The sequence below is a fragment of the Zingiber officinale genome, chromosome 1A, assembly GCF_018446385.1.
Source record: "Zingiber officinale cultivar Zhangliang chromosome 1A, Zo_v1.1, whole genome shotgun sequence".
Classification (NCBI taxonomy): Eukaryota; Viridiplantae; Streptophyta; class Magnoliopsida; order Zingiberales; family Zingiberaceae; genus Zingiber; species Zingiber officinale.
In genome coordinates, this window is record NC_055987.1 from 178,426,844 (window position 1) to 178,444,322 (window position 17,479).

The following is a 17,479-nucleotide window of genomic DNA, read 5'->3' on the forward strand; positions in this document are numbered from 1 at the left end:
CCCTTCTGCTCTCCCGCCTTTACTATGTATGCAAGAAAACCTGCACACCCTTTAGCTAACATCTGGTATGCTGCTAGAGATGAGAGGAGCTTCTGGGTCTTCTTCCTTGGCACTCCTGTGAACTCAAAAGTTGGCTCACCTTCTGGACTAAAAATTACTTTCTTTCTGCGGCAGTCCACTGAGGCACTGTACTTGCTGAGGAAATTCATACCAAAAATGATATCGAAATCCTGCATGGCGAGGACTATTAGATTTACATATAGCTCTCGGTCTGCAATTCTAACCAGACCGAAGCCACTGATTGATTCCATGACTTCCCCGAAGGTAGGGTTGTCGTGAACTGGAGTTCATACTGTAGGCACCGTAAACTCGCAAAAGGTGTCGATAAAGAATGGGTCGCCCTGTCAAATAGTACAGAGCTATGTCGGAAAATAACTACTTGACTGACCGTGGAGGCACTAGCAGACTTCTTCTTTGGTGAGGAGAATACTCGCGCCATCAAAGGCTGGGACCGGTGGGGCTTCTAACCTTCCTTGACCGATGTAGGGTCCTCTAGTCTTGCTCCCATGTGGTGCAATGCAGCCTCCATATTGCAATGGTGAGGTGCTTTGAATTTATTAGGACACTCTTTAGCCATGTGTCCTTCCTGACCACAGTAACATCCAGTCTTACCCGAAGACAAGCTCCTGGATGTGTTCTCCCACATTTGGGACAGGGAAGGAACTTGGTCTGTTTGGTCTCTGGTCCTCCCTTCTGCCACCTCCTGTTCCACTGCTTTCTTTTTGCCTGGGCTTCTGACTCCCTGCTGCCTTGTCCTCTGTCTTCACTGGCTTATGTTGTGCTCATTGTGCTTTGATGTTGTTCATGTAATGTTCAAGAATTAATGCTCTCGATCAATTCTTCGCCAACTGGGGTCGATGAGCTCCACCGCTCACATTCTGCTATCGTGGTCTCGATTCGAGCATCACCGACTCACTCCTTCTCTGTACTCACTAGCTCGACAGAGACGCTAACCTGTTGAACTTCTTGGTCGCTTCCTCCACCGACAGGTCACCTTGCTTGAACTCTATAAACTCCTCGTAGTGCTTGTTGGTAATCTGCAGTGGAAGAACTCTTCATAAAACTCGACTGAAAATCAGCCCAGCTCATCCGATCAACCGCTCTCTTGGTCTTTATCCTCTCCCACCACATACGAGCATCTCCAGACAGACAGAAAGAGGCGCACTTGACCTTCTCGACTTCTGGCCAGTCAAGAAGCTCCATAGTGCTCTCCAATGTTTTAAACCAAGCCTGGGCATCCCAGGGTTCAGTCGTGCCTGAGAAGCTTTCTGGTTTCAGCTTCAGCCACTGGATGAGGTAAGCTTCTTGTCTTCCCTGAGTAGCTGGTGGAGTCTCAGTTACCACTGGGGTCTCTGCAGCGACAACTGGAGGAGGGGGAGGAACTGCTTGCTGGTTTGCCATCAGATTGGCAATCACTTGCTGCTGCTCTGCTACTTGCCTCTGGAGCTGAGCAACCACTTCAGAAAGGTTGGGCTCAGTTGCTCTAGGCACTTCGTTCTCTTGAGCGGGTTCCTCAGTGTGAGTAGCACGGGGACGTCCTCTTCTTGCCATCTAATTATGAAAGGTAAAGGCTTGATATCTTACTTTAACCCTTCTAATCATACTTAAATATGAATAAATAAAAGGGAAACTAAATCTTCTATCTTACTTTAGTACTCAAAAAAATTAAGTACTCTATACTGCAGTTAATAATAAAAAAAAACAGAATAAAGAAATGATTTAAATACTTCCTTACTTGGAGACGGTGAGGATGATGCTGATGTGTGTGTGATGCTGGAGAATGGAACAGTGCTCTGATACCAACTGTAGCAACCACCCTTTCTTACTACTACTCTCTAAGGGAGATTGTTACCTAACTATAACTTCCCTCCTAGTGGCACTGACTCTATAATTAGAGTCAGGTAGATTTTATCACAGTTCAGAGGGATTCCCACCGAAAAATTCGGCAGAGTCTCCCCTGTACCGGTGACCAAATCCACAATACATAAAAGATATACACAGCCACATGCGGCTGGATCACAATATTCTTCACAACCACGCATTAATAAATCATATTCTAATCAAAAACTAAACTAGCAATAAGAATTAAACTCAAAACTCTCAGAACAAAGCATAACAAGCTACAATGCACTTCGAACTCAAGCATAAACTCATGATTTCATAATGGAAATAAGGAAAATGAACTAGACATAAACTCTAAATGAATAAGTCTTGCTAGTCCCCTCTGGATCCCTCCATAGTTCAGCCACCACACACATCCATCATCACCACCACCCTATCGCCTCCCTTCATATCTTAGCTTTTCCTTTATCTGCAGTAGGAGGAAAGAAGACAAGATCTATAAGCGCTTAGTAAGTACTAATCTATCTCACAAAACTCGAAATGCATAAATGAAATGCATAAGTACTGAAACTGAAATACTAAAACTATCTGCATATGCTCATGGTATACAGAAAATGAACTAGATACAAATCATACTCAGTATCAAGCAGAATAACAAGAAACTAACTATGTAAACTTAGAATTAAAGGAACTAACCATTCTTATTTATTCTAAGCATGTAACTTGTTTCATTTCTTATATCCTTGTGTTAGAAATTAATCTTTTAATTCCTATTTTTTACTCACTTCTTCTTTCTTTCTTTCTTTCTTACTTAACTTTTCTTTTCTTTGGGTTTTCTTTTCTTGGGCCCAGGCCTAGTACCATCTCATGCGCGTTCCCTAATAGGTTGGGGTTGCGAGCCACCAATCCTAAAAGAGCAGACCTCGGTCTACCAGGGCCAAGACCTCGAAAATGGTCACCTGGATTTGTTTAACGACAAGCTCTTGGATGTCGGGTACTAGCCTCTTGCTTGACTTACTTGTTATCTTTCTTATTCTTTTATCTTCCTTATTATCTTTTATTAAAGATTGTGGGTGTCCTTTAAATATACTTAACAAGTATGGGTGTATAATCAACTAACCATGCTATATAATAGAATAAAACAAGTAGCTTAAAGCTTACTGATCATGCTATAAGCTAAACTAAAGAAAGCAATTTAAAGCCTTTGAATCATACGGTGAAAACATGGCAAAGGATGCTATTTTTGTGCTTCTAAACATGCTGTAAAATCAAGTATGAAATGATTCTAATCATGCTGTAAAAACAAGTATAGAACGATACTTTAGGGCTGCTAACCCTGCTGTAAGTACATGGCAAGGATGACTACTCTAAGGCTTTTAAACATGCTGAAAAATAGAATAAAACATGCTACTTTAATCTTCTAAACATGCTGTAAAACTAGGCAAAGAATGCTACTTAGTGCTTCCAATCATGCTGTAAAAACATGGCATAGAATGCTTCTGAAAAACTAAAACATAATGCACAGCAAACCCGAATACATGTATACTAGCAAGATTCTGCACTTGTTAACCTAATAAAATTCTACATTATCATTTAATACAATCTGCCTGCCATACGAAACTAAAGTACCTACAAATAACATGGTACAACAAGGAAGTCTACTAAATGCATGCTAAGAGGAACCGAAGCTATTCCTAATGCTGTACAAAACCGAAGCAAGGAAAACAAGCCACTAGACAACACAAAAGAAGTCTAACCAGACCTACTAATATAGAGCTGTTCCTTTCAAGTTTTACAGGGAAATGATGACAAGAAATGCTCTAATCTGCATGGTATAAAAACAACCAGCAATGGCAGAACATGCTATCCAAAAAAACTAAACCTAATCATTCATATCCTTCCTCTATGTCTCACGGCAGAAAGCTAAAAGGACCCAAAAATCTCTACAACATGCTTCGAATTCAAAATGAACAAAGAACCCGATTTCTCAATCTTAACATGCTGTGCTCGTATAAAGGAGAGGTCAAACTTGCTGTGCCGCCACATACTAAGGTCTAGGGTTCATGCTAGGCCTCGGAAGCAAAGGAAGAATCAAAAAGGAAATCCGAAACAACTCCTACGGCAGGTGAGTAGTACTTACCTTTGCTTGCCCTTGCACTTACAACTGAGAAGAAGGGAAGGGAACTTCTAGGGCTAGGTAGATCCCTTTTTCGGCGTGTCCCCTGAGCTCTCGGGCTTCTCTCCGTCGGGAACAACCACCGTGGATGAAGGACGGTTGGAGGGAAGCTTCGCCGGCGTCGGAATCTCCAACCCTAGCTGCTCCTGGTTTCCGCCGAGAGTACTTGCGCCGTCGCGAGGGAGAAGGCGAAGAGGAATTTAGAGAGGAGAAGTTAGGTTTTCTAAAATCCCAAAACTTATTTCCTTTTATAAGTAATCGGATATAACTCAACTATACTATAACCTTATTTAACTCTATTTGAGATTAACATCAATCCCTTATCCCAGCTGGTCAAGCCGGTTTGGCTTGGTTTGGTCCGACCCGAGGTCGCGGGTTCGAACCTCTTCTCCAACACTTTTTTGCTTAAACTTCTTTGGTTTTGTAAAAATACTAAACGACCTCCAAAAATTACGTAAAAATACTCTAAAAATTTCTAAAAATCTCTAGAATATTTTAACAGTATTTTCAAACATTTTTATGGACATTTGAAACTCAGAATAGAGAAAATTGGGTCGTTACATTCCTGAAGGATTACGATTGTACCATTAGCTACCACCCGGGGAAAGCTAATGTGGTTGCCGATGCACTCAGCAGGAAGTCCAGAGGGACTTTGGCTTGCCACCGGACTTCGGTCACGGACTTGATTCAGAGTTTTTCTGAGTTAGACCTGGAGGAGCAGGGATCTACAGAGCAGGGTATTCTTGTTACTATGGTTGCTCAATCGTCGATCAGGACGAAGATTCGAGAGGCACAGGCTGGTGATCAGCATTTGCAGTTCATTAGCAGTCAGATAGCTTCCTGACAGCAGACCGAGTTCACACGAGACGAGGAGGGTGTTATATACTTTCGAGGCAGATTATGCGTACCTCAGTCTCATCCGGTCTTACAGGAGCTACTTCAGGAGGCTCACCATTCTCGATTTACGATCCATCCAGGTGGGACCCGTATGTATCGAGACTTGAGGCGTTCCTATTGGTGGAACGGCATGAAGAAAGACATCGCGGATTTCGTAGCTAGATGTCTTGTTTGTCAGCAGGTGAAGGCTGAGCACCAGAGACCTGCAGGGTTACTTCAGCGGATTCTTATTCCTGAGTGGAAGTGGGATCACATTACCATGGACTTTGTGGTAGGGTTGCCGAGGACACGACGAGGTCACGACGCGATTTGGGTAATCGTTGATCGATTAACCAAATCCGCGCACTTTTTAGCGATTCGGAGGACTGATCCCCTGGATCGATTGGCAGATCTGTATTGTCGGGAGATTATCAGACTACATGGTGTTTGTAGGACCGTTAGATTCGATAGAGGGGGGGTGAATATCGATTCGAAAAAGATGAGTATAAACGCAGCGGAAAAATAAAGTAGACACAGATGTTTTTACTTCGTTCGGAGCCTGTGACGACTCCTACTCGAAGGCCCGTGGTCCTTGACCACTTTCGTTGGGCAATCACTAACAAGTCGAAATATGATTACAGAATAAGTACAGGAAATGCTAGTAATAATAAAGCAATACCGACAAAGAAAAATCAAATAAACACCGGAGGAGCACTTTTGTCGGAGCGTTGTTGACGTCGCACTTGAACGTCGAGCAGCAAGACCAGCAGTAGAAGAGTTCTCAGTAAAAATTGATTTCTGAAGCTCCTGCCTGGGGCTTCTTTTATATGCTGTTCCGGGCGCCTGGATCCCTTCCGGGCGCCTGGAGTGTGACGTAACTGCTCAAACCAAGATGCTCCACGTGGCGACGACTTGGCTGGATAAAATTCGCCTTTCGGGCGCCCGGACCACTTTGTTCCAGAAAGACTCCTTTTTCCTGCAAAACAAAGTTAGTCCGAGGCAAATATACATCCTGTAAAATAAATTGTTAGCACAATTAAAGTTCAATAGATGGATAAAGAGAGTATGACTTAGATTCCGTCTTTCCGAGACCGGAATCTAGTCACGATCTCGACTTAGACATCCGAAATGGATCTAAGCCGGATCGACGCCTAATGTCCCCTTCCCGGGAACGCGTCCTCACAGTCACTCCCCTCCAGTGACTTACCTCACTTACCTGCCAGACGTCCGGTCAGCCCGTTGACCCGTCTGGACTTCTCGCCAAGCGTCCGGTCAGCCCGTCGACCCGCTTGGACTTCTCGCCAAGCGTCCAGTCAGCCCGTCGACCCGCTTGGACTTCTCGCCAGCTATCCGGTCAGCCCGTCGACCTAGCTGGACTTCTCGCCAAGCGTCCGGTCAGCCCGTCGACCCGCTTGGACTTCTCGCCAGCTATCCGGTCAGCCCGTCGACCTAGCTGGACTTCTCCTGCACACTCGATCAAAGTGTGGTTAAGTTAGTGAAAGCATATGCAAGAAACAACATGCATTTGTGTGGTTTTAAAGTTAGTTTGTGTTTTCAAATTGGTTTAGCTAACTTAACCACCTAACCCTCCTCCCCCTTTGGCATTCATCAAAAAAAAATGAACAAAGGTAAATAATCATAGTGAAGAGTTACTGTAACAGGTAATCAAATTTTGAAAGATAAAATTACAATTTTTAACACCAAGTCAAAAAATAGTCAAGTTGACTTGGGGGAGACAGGTTGAGTTTTGAAGAGTATAAATTTAAGGTTAATCAAGTTTAACTCTCAAGCGTGTGGAATAGGTTTTTCAAATTTACTTTTTATGTTTAAGTAATATCTACTTTTCAAAAAGGTAAATTTTTCAACTTCGATTTTTCAAAACAAAGCAAAAATTAAATAATTTTTCAAGAAATAAAATTTTTCCAAAATTAATTTTTAAGGCTAATTTGATAAAGGCTAAATTTGGAAATAGTTAATTTTTCAAATCAGGTTTGAAAATTAGGTGGGATCAAACTTTCACATTTTTCAAATACTTAGTTAAATTTAAATTTTGTAAATCAATGTTCAAACATAGGTTAGGTTTTAAAAGGCATTTTTCAAACACACAAAATTTGAGTTAATTTTCCCCCTGAACTTGATATTTAACTTTAACCAGCTGTCTAACCAATTAGGTACTAACTAGCTATCAGAGGATAGTAGCTTTCACATGGTTAGTCAGATTAAGTTGATTACAAGCAATCAGTTTTTTTGACTTGACTGATTAACTTTAATCTGATTAATATCTGAGTTGTATTTAACGTCCAGACTTATGTTGATGCACTGAAATAAGCATCTTAAGTCCAGACAGTTGGCCTATGCATCTCACCCCTTTCTATGTTTGTCAAACACAAGCAAGGTAAACCTAGGGTGTTGGTGAGATGCTCAAAAACTAGTCCTATGGGTACATGCTTTCTAAGGATTCAAAACTAGTCTAAGGCCAAAACTGTTTTTGAAAATCTAAAAATGGTAAGTTTTTGAAAACATACAGTTTTAACTTATAAGTTAAAAAACTAGTTTTTAGAAAAATTATAGTCTACCGAGATAGAACATAATCAATGTAGGTCTGAAATATCACTAGATAAATCTAAAATATTTTACAAGTAGTGTAGCTACAGAAGTCATCACTAAAGCTACTGAGATGATGAAGGGGTGGTCCAGATCCCAAGGATCAAGAAGTGCCATCAGCTCAGTGTGTCTCCGGCATCTCGAACTCAGCAACCTCTCGCCGTATGTCCCGATGAAAATCGAGTTCTCTGCTGGAGACTCGCCATAGCTCTCTCTAGTCCGGCCATACGGTCGGCTAGAGTGGGGAGCGTGTCGTGGTGCTCGAGTGGGGTGGTGGTGGAGCCGGTGCGGCTTCCTCGGAAATAGTGCGAGCATGAACTCGTCCACCTGTGCGTCGGGCTGGTGCTGTGCCCCCCTCCGCCAAGACATAGTCCCGTCATCTCTATCTATATGGATGCCGGCTAGGGAAAAGTTCCGAGCGGCTATAACATCGAACTCGGGCATATGGGCAACGTCTCCCCTAGTGACATCAATGTGCAACGAGGACAGATGTCAGAATGTAACCAAATGGCATATGGACTCGACTGTCAGTCACAAATCCAGCTGAATAGATGATGGTGGAGAAGATATGTAGGCTGATGTCAATGTCTAACCTATGAATCAGGGCATAAAGTAAGAACGAATGGAATGGGCGCATCACAGCGATGTCCCGAGTAGTCAGTGGTAAAATGCAAAGGACTACAACCCTATAAAGAGTGTAGTCCTGGACTCGAAGTTCTATTGACCTAAACTGTGTCACAGTGGGATCTCTCTCTCCTCCGAAAAAATACGAATAAATCGTATCGAGAGTAATATGTGAGTAGGGATCTTCGAACGGTAGATCCCTCGGAGGATAGCACAAAAAGGAGCAAGTAGATGGACGCAACTCTAAAAACTCTCGTATAGTCGTAGGGGAAAATACGATATCAGTGCCTGCTGCCCTAGTGGTATAGGTGAAATCGTCTACTTTTACTAGGTTATTGCAAAATTCGGCACACAGACTTATGTTTATTGGACTGGTACATTCGACAAGGTTCATTAAGTTATAGTGGCCTATAACCTCTAAAGCAGAGGGACATGACATTAGAAAGAACGATCTATCTATACAGGTAGTCCTAATGGCCTTATAAATGGTGGATTCAAACTTAATCCTAAGTTCGTCTGTGGGAAACCTAGGGTCTGTACTAGTATTGGAGGGTCCAGCACCAGTATTTGTTCGTTTCCTACTGTATATAAATAAAAGAATATTCTAAGAAAAAAAATTGAGAAGACAAATTCTAATAAGATTTTAGAGAGGGGAAGTATTTTATTTACCGAGGAGCCATCGAGAAATATAGATTTGACGACCTCGGTTGAATCGCAACAGTGTCTTCACCGCAAGAAAATTTTGATTTAGAGTACTTTCGCACTGAGGTTCAAAGTGAACCTTGGCAAAAGTGAGAATTGGTGGGGCAAAGGTTGGGGGCACCTGCTGCCCCTTATTTATAGGGGACTCTGGGCGCCTGGATCCCTTCCGGGCGCCCGGGGTTGCTAGGGCGGGGCGCCCGGAACCCCTTTCGGGCGCCCCGGAGGGGAATACCAGGGGCGCCCGCCCCTGGTTTTTTATTTTTTTTTTATTTTTTTTTTTTTGAAATTAGGTTTGAAGTTAAGTTTTGAGTTTGAATAAAATTTTGAAATTAAGTTTAAAATTAAAATTTTGAAATTAATTTTTAAGTTTAAAATTTTGAAATAAATTTTTAAGTTTTAAAATTTTAAAATTAATTTTTAAGTTTAAATTTAAAATTTTGAAATTAAATTTTAAGTTAAAATTAAAATTTTGAAATTAATTTTTAAGTTTAAATTTAAAATTTTGAAATTAATTTTTAAGTTAAAATTAAAATTTTGAAATTAATTTAAGTTTAAAATTAAAATTTTGAAAATAATTTTTAAGTTTAAAATTAAAATTTTGAAAATAATTTTTAAGTTTAAAATTTTGAAATTAATTTTTAAGTTTAAAATTAAAATTTTAAAAATAATTTTTAAGTTTAAAATTAAAATTTTGAAATTAATTTTTAAGTTTAAAATTAAAATTTTGAAATTAATTTTTAAGTTTAAAATTAAAATTTTGAAATTAATTTTTAAGTTTAAAATTAAAATTTTAAAAATAATTTTTAAGTTTAAAATTAAAATTTTGAAATTAATTTTTAAGTTTAAAATTAAAATTTTGAAATTAATTTTTTAAGTTTAAAATTAAAATTTTGAAAATAATTTTTAAGTTTAAAATTAAAATTTTGAAAATAATTTTTAAGTTTAAAATTTTGAAATTAATTTTTAAGTTTAAAATTAAAATTTTAAAAATAATTTTTAAGTTTAAAATTAAAATTTTGAAAATAATTTTTAAGTTTAAAATTAAAATTTTGAAATTAATTTTTTAAGTTTAAAATTAAAATTTTGAAATTAATTTTTAAGTTTAAAATTAAAATTTTGAAATTAATTTTTAAGTTTAAAATTAAAATTTTGAAATTAATTTTTTAAGTTTAAGATAAAATTTTGAAAATAATTTTAAAATTAAAATTTTGAAATTAATTTTTAAGTTTAAAATTAAAGTTTTGAAATTAATTTTTAAGTTTAAAATTAAAATTTTGAAAATCATTTTTAAGTTTAAAATTAAAATTTTGAAAATAATTTTTAAGTTTAAAATTAAAATTTTGAAAATCATTTTTAAGTTTAAAATTAAAATTTTGAAAATCATTTTTTTGAGTTTAAAATTAATATTTTGAAATTAATTTTTTAAGTTTAAAATTAAAATTTTGAAAATAATTTTTAAGTTTAAAATTAAAATTTTGAAATTAATTTTTAAGTTTAAAATAAAATTTTGAAAATAATTTTTAAGTTTAAAATTAAAATTTTGAAATTATTTTTTTAAGTTTAAACTTAAATTAAGTTTAAAATTAATTTAAGTTTAAAATTTTAAAATTAATTTTTAAGCCTTATTCATCTCACCCGATCTATATTATCAATCAGGGAATCCTTTGATTTTGTGAGATGAAATTGGTTTGATTACAGAGTTTTGGTTTAACTTGTGTTAGATTCAGACTTAGCTTTGGTTTCCACAAATAGGCATTCTTCGGATAAACTTCTAAGCTTGGTGAGTCACAAGGACATCATTAGAAATAACCAACCTTTCGAGGTTTTCCGAATAGTCCTATCCACGGAACTTAGTACTAAATCTTGGTCTAACTGGTTAGGATTCGTTTAAGGGTAGCTTCGGTCAGTTCCACTTGGCCAAATGCACCAGATCGAAACCATATCTTTCTAGACATGCGATGCCCAAGTTTCCCTAACGTACTATCATCCAAAAATTTCACCAATACCATGATTCAAGTTAAACTTGGTCTCTAATTCTAATTGCCCTGCCGGGTTTGTTAGTTTTGGGTTACCCTGTCGGGTAAGTTAGTTTTGGAGGTGCCAGCTATTCTGGAGCCTCCTGAATTATTGGCCATTAATTTAAGTTTTGATTTTAGGCTTGTGTCGATTCTTTTTATAGTTATAGTTAACTTGGTGATAATTTTGTTGTTTTTTAAACTGTTTAGATTTTGAATTTGATTTAGGTTTGTATTTTGGATTTTGGTTTGGTTTATTTAATTTTATATAATGTCTTTTTTCTTTAGGTATATAATATTGATTAAGTCCTACTTGCGTGGTTAGACACGCTTTCGGAACTCAAGCTAGATTGGTTGACTTGTATTGGGTTATTAATGATTTGAAGGTTTTATTTGAATTCGACTTATATCCTAGTCCGGTTTTATTATAACATGCTTTTTGATTATTTAGGATTAAGTCTAAATTTTTTGATCTTGTTGTGAATTTTTCTAACATCTCCTTTAAATTGTTTATTTCATTTTTTAATGATAAATTCTCCTCCTCAAGTGTTAGACCTTGAGTTGGATTTGAATTTTTTAATTGTTCCTTGAGGTTTTGATTTTCCTCAAGAAGTAATTTGTTTTCATTTTCTACTTTGGTTAATTTACTATTTAAACAAGAAATGATTCTAAAAAACTTTTTGTTTAAATTAAAATATACCTCATTCGAGCCTTCGGAAACGAGTACGGACTCGTGGCTTGTTTCGGGTTCAGACCCGTCTTCATGATCCACTAGATTCCCGGCGTTGTCCACTGGAATTTTGTAGGGTCTCGTGATGCTCATCCACTGGTCGAAGTCTGTTTTGAGGTAGACCTCCATGCGCTTCTTCCAGTAAGGGAAGTCGTCCCCGTTGAAGAGTGGAGGTCGCACTGTGCTGAATCCTTCTTGTTGGGACATTCTGTGCACAGGTAAATAACCAAAAAAACCCAAGACTTGGTCTTGGATTAGTAGTGCGGGAAGAGAAAAATAGAAATGAATCTAGATTCGTGTTGCACTAATTTAAATTGATTAGAGAAATATTAAGTTAACGAAACAACAGTTTTAAAGTTAAAAAAAATTCACCCCCTGTCTGATTGGTGGTTGCACCAAATCAGAGCGGTACCGGCTCTGATACCACTTGTAGGACCGTTAGATTCGATAGAGGGGGGGGGGGTGAATATCGATTCGAAAAAGACGAGTATAAACGCAGCGGAAAAATAAAGTAGACACAGATGTTTTTACTTCGTTCGGAGCCTGTGACGACTCCTACTCGAAGGCCCGTGGTCCTTGACCACTTTCGTTGGGCAATCACTAACAAGTCGAAATATGATTACAGAATAAGTACAGGAAATGCTAGTAATAATAAAGCAATACCGACAAAGAAAAATCAAATAAACACCGGAGGAGCACTTTTGTCGGAGCGTTGTTGACGTCGCACTTGAACGTCGAGCAGCAAGACCAGCAGTAGAAGAGTTCTCAGTAAAAATTAATTTCTAAAGCTCCTGCCTGGGGCTTCTTTTATATGCTGTTCCGGGCGCCTGGATCCCTTCCGGGCGCTTGGAGTGTGACGTAACTGCTCAAACCAAGATGCTCCACGTGGCGACGACTTGGCTGGATAAAATTCGCCTTCCGGGCGCCCGGATCCGTTCCGGGCGCTCGGATCCCTTCCGGGCGCCCGGACCACTTTGTTCCAGAAAGACTCCTTTTTCCTGCAAAACAAAGTTAGTCTGAGGCAAATATACATCCTGTAAAATAAATTGTTAGCACAGTTAAAGTTCAATAGATGGATAAAGAGAGTATGACTTAGATTCCGTCTTTCCGAGACCGGAATCTAGTCACGATCTCGACTTAGACATCCGAAATGGATCTAAGCCGGATCGACGCCTAATGTCCCCTTCCCGGGAACGCGTCCTCACAGTCACTCCCCTGCAGTGACTTACCTCACTTACCTGCCAGACGTGCAATCATGCGAATGATGCATGACACTAAGCATGACAATATCTTGAACAAATCCATATATATAAAAATGTATACCCTAGTATCAATAAGTCAAATCCACAAATATAGGGTATACAGGTTCGCTATGGTATAAATAAAAACCTAGGTCCTGAACATCATAAGACAGGGTATGTCACTACCTCTATGAACAAATATATAATCATGTGAGTACTAACATAAAGAGCATAATATGTGAGCTAACAAGCATATAGTCGAAATTCTCCATTGTTGTTGAGCACATCGCCAGTTTCATCTCTGTCGGTGCTCCGCTGGACGCTTATGGGTAGCGTGACGCAGCGTGGTAGCACGTCAAATTTAATCGGTGGTGATCCGCTGGGACGCTCATGGGTAGTGTACTGCAACATGGTAGCACGCTGGGATCCCTCCCCGTCATTGTGCACCGGGAGATGAGAGCATTGTGCTCTCCCATTTATGATTTGGAGTAGGAGGATAGGTGTACTCCGACAGCATCTCGTCCACTCGGTCACTCATCAGGAGCAGTGACTTCAGAGTGCACGGTTGTCACAACCCTACCCACTCAGTCTCACCATTGTGTGTGAGATGGCTGACTGGCGTCAGGGGTGACCAGGACCCATCATTGACATCATATGCATTTATGCATTCTCTGATTGTGTTTGCTGCACTTATATGCTGCATTTGGATGGATGCATATGTTTGACATGTATACAGGATTTTGATACCTCTCGGTCTGACGACCTGACCATTCTGATAGGAGGCCCTGGTGAGTATAGTTCTCTTCAACCCTTTCCTATTGTGCATTTCGAGCTTTTGTCTAGGAGACTGTACTCCATAGTTATTCCTATTTGTTATAGTTTACTATACATGTCAACTAGGTATCTGCTGAGTTGTTGAACTCACCCCCGTGGACACTATTTTTTTTAGGTACCTGGTTGTTTATGGAGTTGCTTTGAGTATCCTGCCTGCCGGTCCCCACGTCACATTAGAAGACCAGTCTCCACATTTTGTTTATTATTATCTTGGTATATGATATGTCTGTATTTGGCTTTGTGTTCCGGTTTTGTTTCCGAAGTGTTGTATGGTTGTGTGGTGTAAGCCTAACCGGCTAGCAGTCTTTGTTTATAGTTGTATGTGTTGTCTATTGGATTTCCGCTGTGTTTGGTTTTGGTACAACCGAGTGGGCTGTTAGATTTATATATAACTGCGTGGTTGTATTTTTGTGGTATCAGCCGAGTAGGCTGCATATATAACTGCGTGGTTGTGTATATATTCCAGCCGCCTATGGTTGATGTATATTGTGTCTGTAGAAATGTTTCAGATTGTCACCCGTATAGGGGAGGTGCTGCCGAAATTTCTTCGGGCAGGGACTTCCCCGGGGCGTGACACATGTCATTAGCATCATACGCATTAATGCATTTCTTGCTTGTGTTTGCTGCACTTGTATGCTGCATATTGGATGGATGCATTTGTTTGACATGCATACAGGATTCCTATTCCTCTCGGTTGATTATCTATACATCAGGTCCTAGTTAGTACAGTTTTCTCCTGTTTATTTCAGTTGCATTTATCATTCTTATATCAGGAGATTGTACACATGATTAGTGCTAGTTGTTATTTTCTTACTATGCATGTCAATATTACCCGCTGAGGAGTTGACTCACCCCGTGGATATTTACTATTTTCAGGTTAAGGCTGTCCGGAGGAGTTCCAGTCGCTAGTCCCCTGCAGATCGCAAGGATATTTTTATTGGGTCTTTTGGTTTTATTTCTTATTGCACTATCTGGACTTATACTAGTTTTTCTTTATGAATATTGTATGGTTTATTTTATTATCGATGGATTTTTATTGGATATGTTTTGCTACATGCTTGCCTGGATGACAGAAGAGGCGAGTTCGTTGTGATTTGTGTTTTATGGGTGTAGTGGAGTAGGATATGTGTTTTGAGCTTTATGGGTGTAGTTGAGTAGGATTTTTGACTTGGTTTTTCCTTATCATTGCATTTGTTTAGTTTTACTATTAAACTGCGTGGTGATTGCTTATTTTTATATTTGTATATTCTGGTCGTGTTGGCCGAGGTATCTGGATGATGTAGTAAAGTTTCAGATTGTCACTCGTACAGGGGAGATGTTGCCGAAATTTCTTCTGGCAGGGACTACCTGGGGCGTGACAAATTTAGTATAGCAGCCATCAAGCATGTCTATCTAATAATGAAGATGGTTTTTCCATTGGCTCCACCTGGATCATAACCTCGATAGGGTCTATCAAGGTAGTGGATTTGATCCTTGGGGAACTAATATTGATCAAATCCAACTTGATTAATCAAGTTAGACTTGAGGACTCATGCTTGGACTACTCTTATATTTGTTCGATTAACGAGAGACAAATAAGATTTAAATTTTGTTTAGCCTTATACCCAAGTCCGAATCGATTGTATATAGTTCTTTATGTTTCAAGAATCAAATCCAAATTCTTCCAATGTATCTTTCAGTTACTTGACTTAACTTTTTATATGGGAATTTTCTTCCTCAAGTTGTTGTACTTGAGTTGAAGTTCCAGTCTGAACAGATTCAATCAAGAAACTTAGGTTGGTCACTTCCTTAAAGGTTATTATCTCCTTTTAGAGTGACTTATTCTGGACATTAAATTTGACTAGCTTGTACATAAAATAATTTATTAAATTATGTAACTTTTCTACTGAGAAGAACTTATAACATGGTTAGACCCTCTAGAAATAAATACGGACCCTTTAGAAATAAATTTTGAAGAAAACTTTAATTTACATACCTAAAACCGAACTGTCACAGAAATTATAATTAGCTTCCTCACAAAACCGTAGGGAATTTATTTCACGAGCAAGCCACTTTTACACGCCACACCGCAAGCCCCTGCCCATCATCAACACTGACACCACCCACACCACTGTTCACTTCTGCATAGTAATTTACATATGCATATATTTTTGTGCTTGTGATCACATGACAGCGCAGGCGTTGACGTCGTCGTCGTTGAAGATGTTGCTGACGGCATCGTCGCCTCTTTGAGGCACGCGGACGTGGCCGTGCTTGTCGCCGTTATAGCCGTGGCGCCAGTAGTTGTAGCTGTTTCTGAACGACTCCTCGTCGTGGAAGTAGTTCTTCGCCGTCGTGAAGTAGAGCGGCATGTCCGGGTTGGGCCAGAACTCCGCCTTCTTCCCGCTCCGACGCACCTCCTTCAGCACCTTGTTCCGCTCCACGTACCCCGTCACTGTCACTTTCTGCAATTCCAACTCCACGTCCACCGAGTCCACTCCTACACCCCATCATTAATTATCTTAATTAATCCCAATTAATTAATTAATCATTTAAAAGTAATTAAGAGTAGTACTCTACCTCTAAGCTTCAGAAGGGCTTGTTTGACCACCCTCTCGCAGCCTTCGCAACACATCCTCACTTTAAGCTCCACTGTCTGCATGCAAACAGATAATTTATTCAGACATGAAATCGGCAAGATGCTTTTACTTTTATTCTTTCACCACTACCACCACCTCATCTCTATTCCCATAGAGTTCCTAAGTCATGTGTTTTAATTATTAATTAATTAATTAATTCCCTATCAGAATAGATGAAGTGGTAGAAGAATAAAAGAATAAACTTCCCACCAACTTGGCAGAATCCATCTAAAATATCGAAAATCACGCAAAAGATTAAGCACCGATACGATCGATCGAGCGTAATGGGAAACTGCAATATATATCCTTCTAGATATATTCTTGCAGATAAGCTTAAGTGGGTGTACACACAAACTAGGAAGAAGATCAAGGAGCTGGCTATTAATTTAAAGAAAACAAATTAATTATTGGGAATTAAGAACCTGGAGGGAGAGAGGGCGTCCCTTGTTGGTCATCTTATTATTGTTTCCTTGGAAGAAATAAGTGTTGGTGCTGGTACTTGCAGTGCTGTGGTAGTAAGCGTTTCTGTAGTTCTTACTACGGTGGCCTGCCTGATGGCGAAAGGGGTAGTAGATGGTGGACAACAAGGAGGCAAGTGCTCTTTCCATGGCTCACAGAGCTTGTGGATTTAAAGGAAGCAAGTGTGGTTCCTTGTGGATGGGATAGAGTTATATGAGAGGAGAGGAGAGCTGCAGAGTGACAGAGAAGAAAAGATACGATAGCCAACCCAACACAACATGATCTAGTTATATATCAGATTGTAATATACTTTTATTCCTCTGGTTCCCCTTCGCACTCATCTTTACATACATTGTATTGTTTCCTTGTGCTGAGTATGTTCTTTGAATAATTTAAGCTTTGAGAAAAAGCAATGGAATCAAACGCTTTCAATGACGTGCGACTCATACACACACACATACTAACATATATATATATATATATATATATATATATATATATATATATATATATATGAGTACTTGTTAAATATAAACAGAATGTCACACATGTTTACAGATTAGATGGGGCTCAAGGACCTTAGGCTAATATTGAGGGACCTAATTAAGAGACTTAGAGCCCTAACATGCTACGATCTTCTTACGAGTGTAAATGTCTAACTCGAGTTTTACTTGAAGTGGAACCATGCATGCTGATTA

General features: G+C 39.0%; 1 protein-coding gene across 1 annotated transcript; it reads right to left on the minus strand.

Moving 5' to 3' along the window:
- Positions 1-15,621: 15,621 nt before the first annotated feature.
- Positions 15,622-17,043, minus strand: LOC122012760 (heavy metal-associated isoprenylated plant protein 30-like). The gene is made up of 3 exons (XM_042569411.1): positions 16,745-17,043; positions 16,264-16,339; positions 15,622-16,183 (listed from the first exon to the last, which is right to left on the minus strand). Exons 1-3 carry the CDS (start codon positions 16,928-16,930, stop codon positions 15,867-15,869), a joined length of 579 nt encoding a protein of 192 aa, XP_042425345.1. The 5' UTR covers positions 16,931-17,043; the 3' UTR covers positions 15,622-15,866.
- Positions 17,044-17,479: the final 436 nt, after the last annotated feature.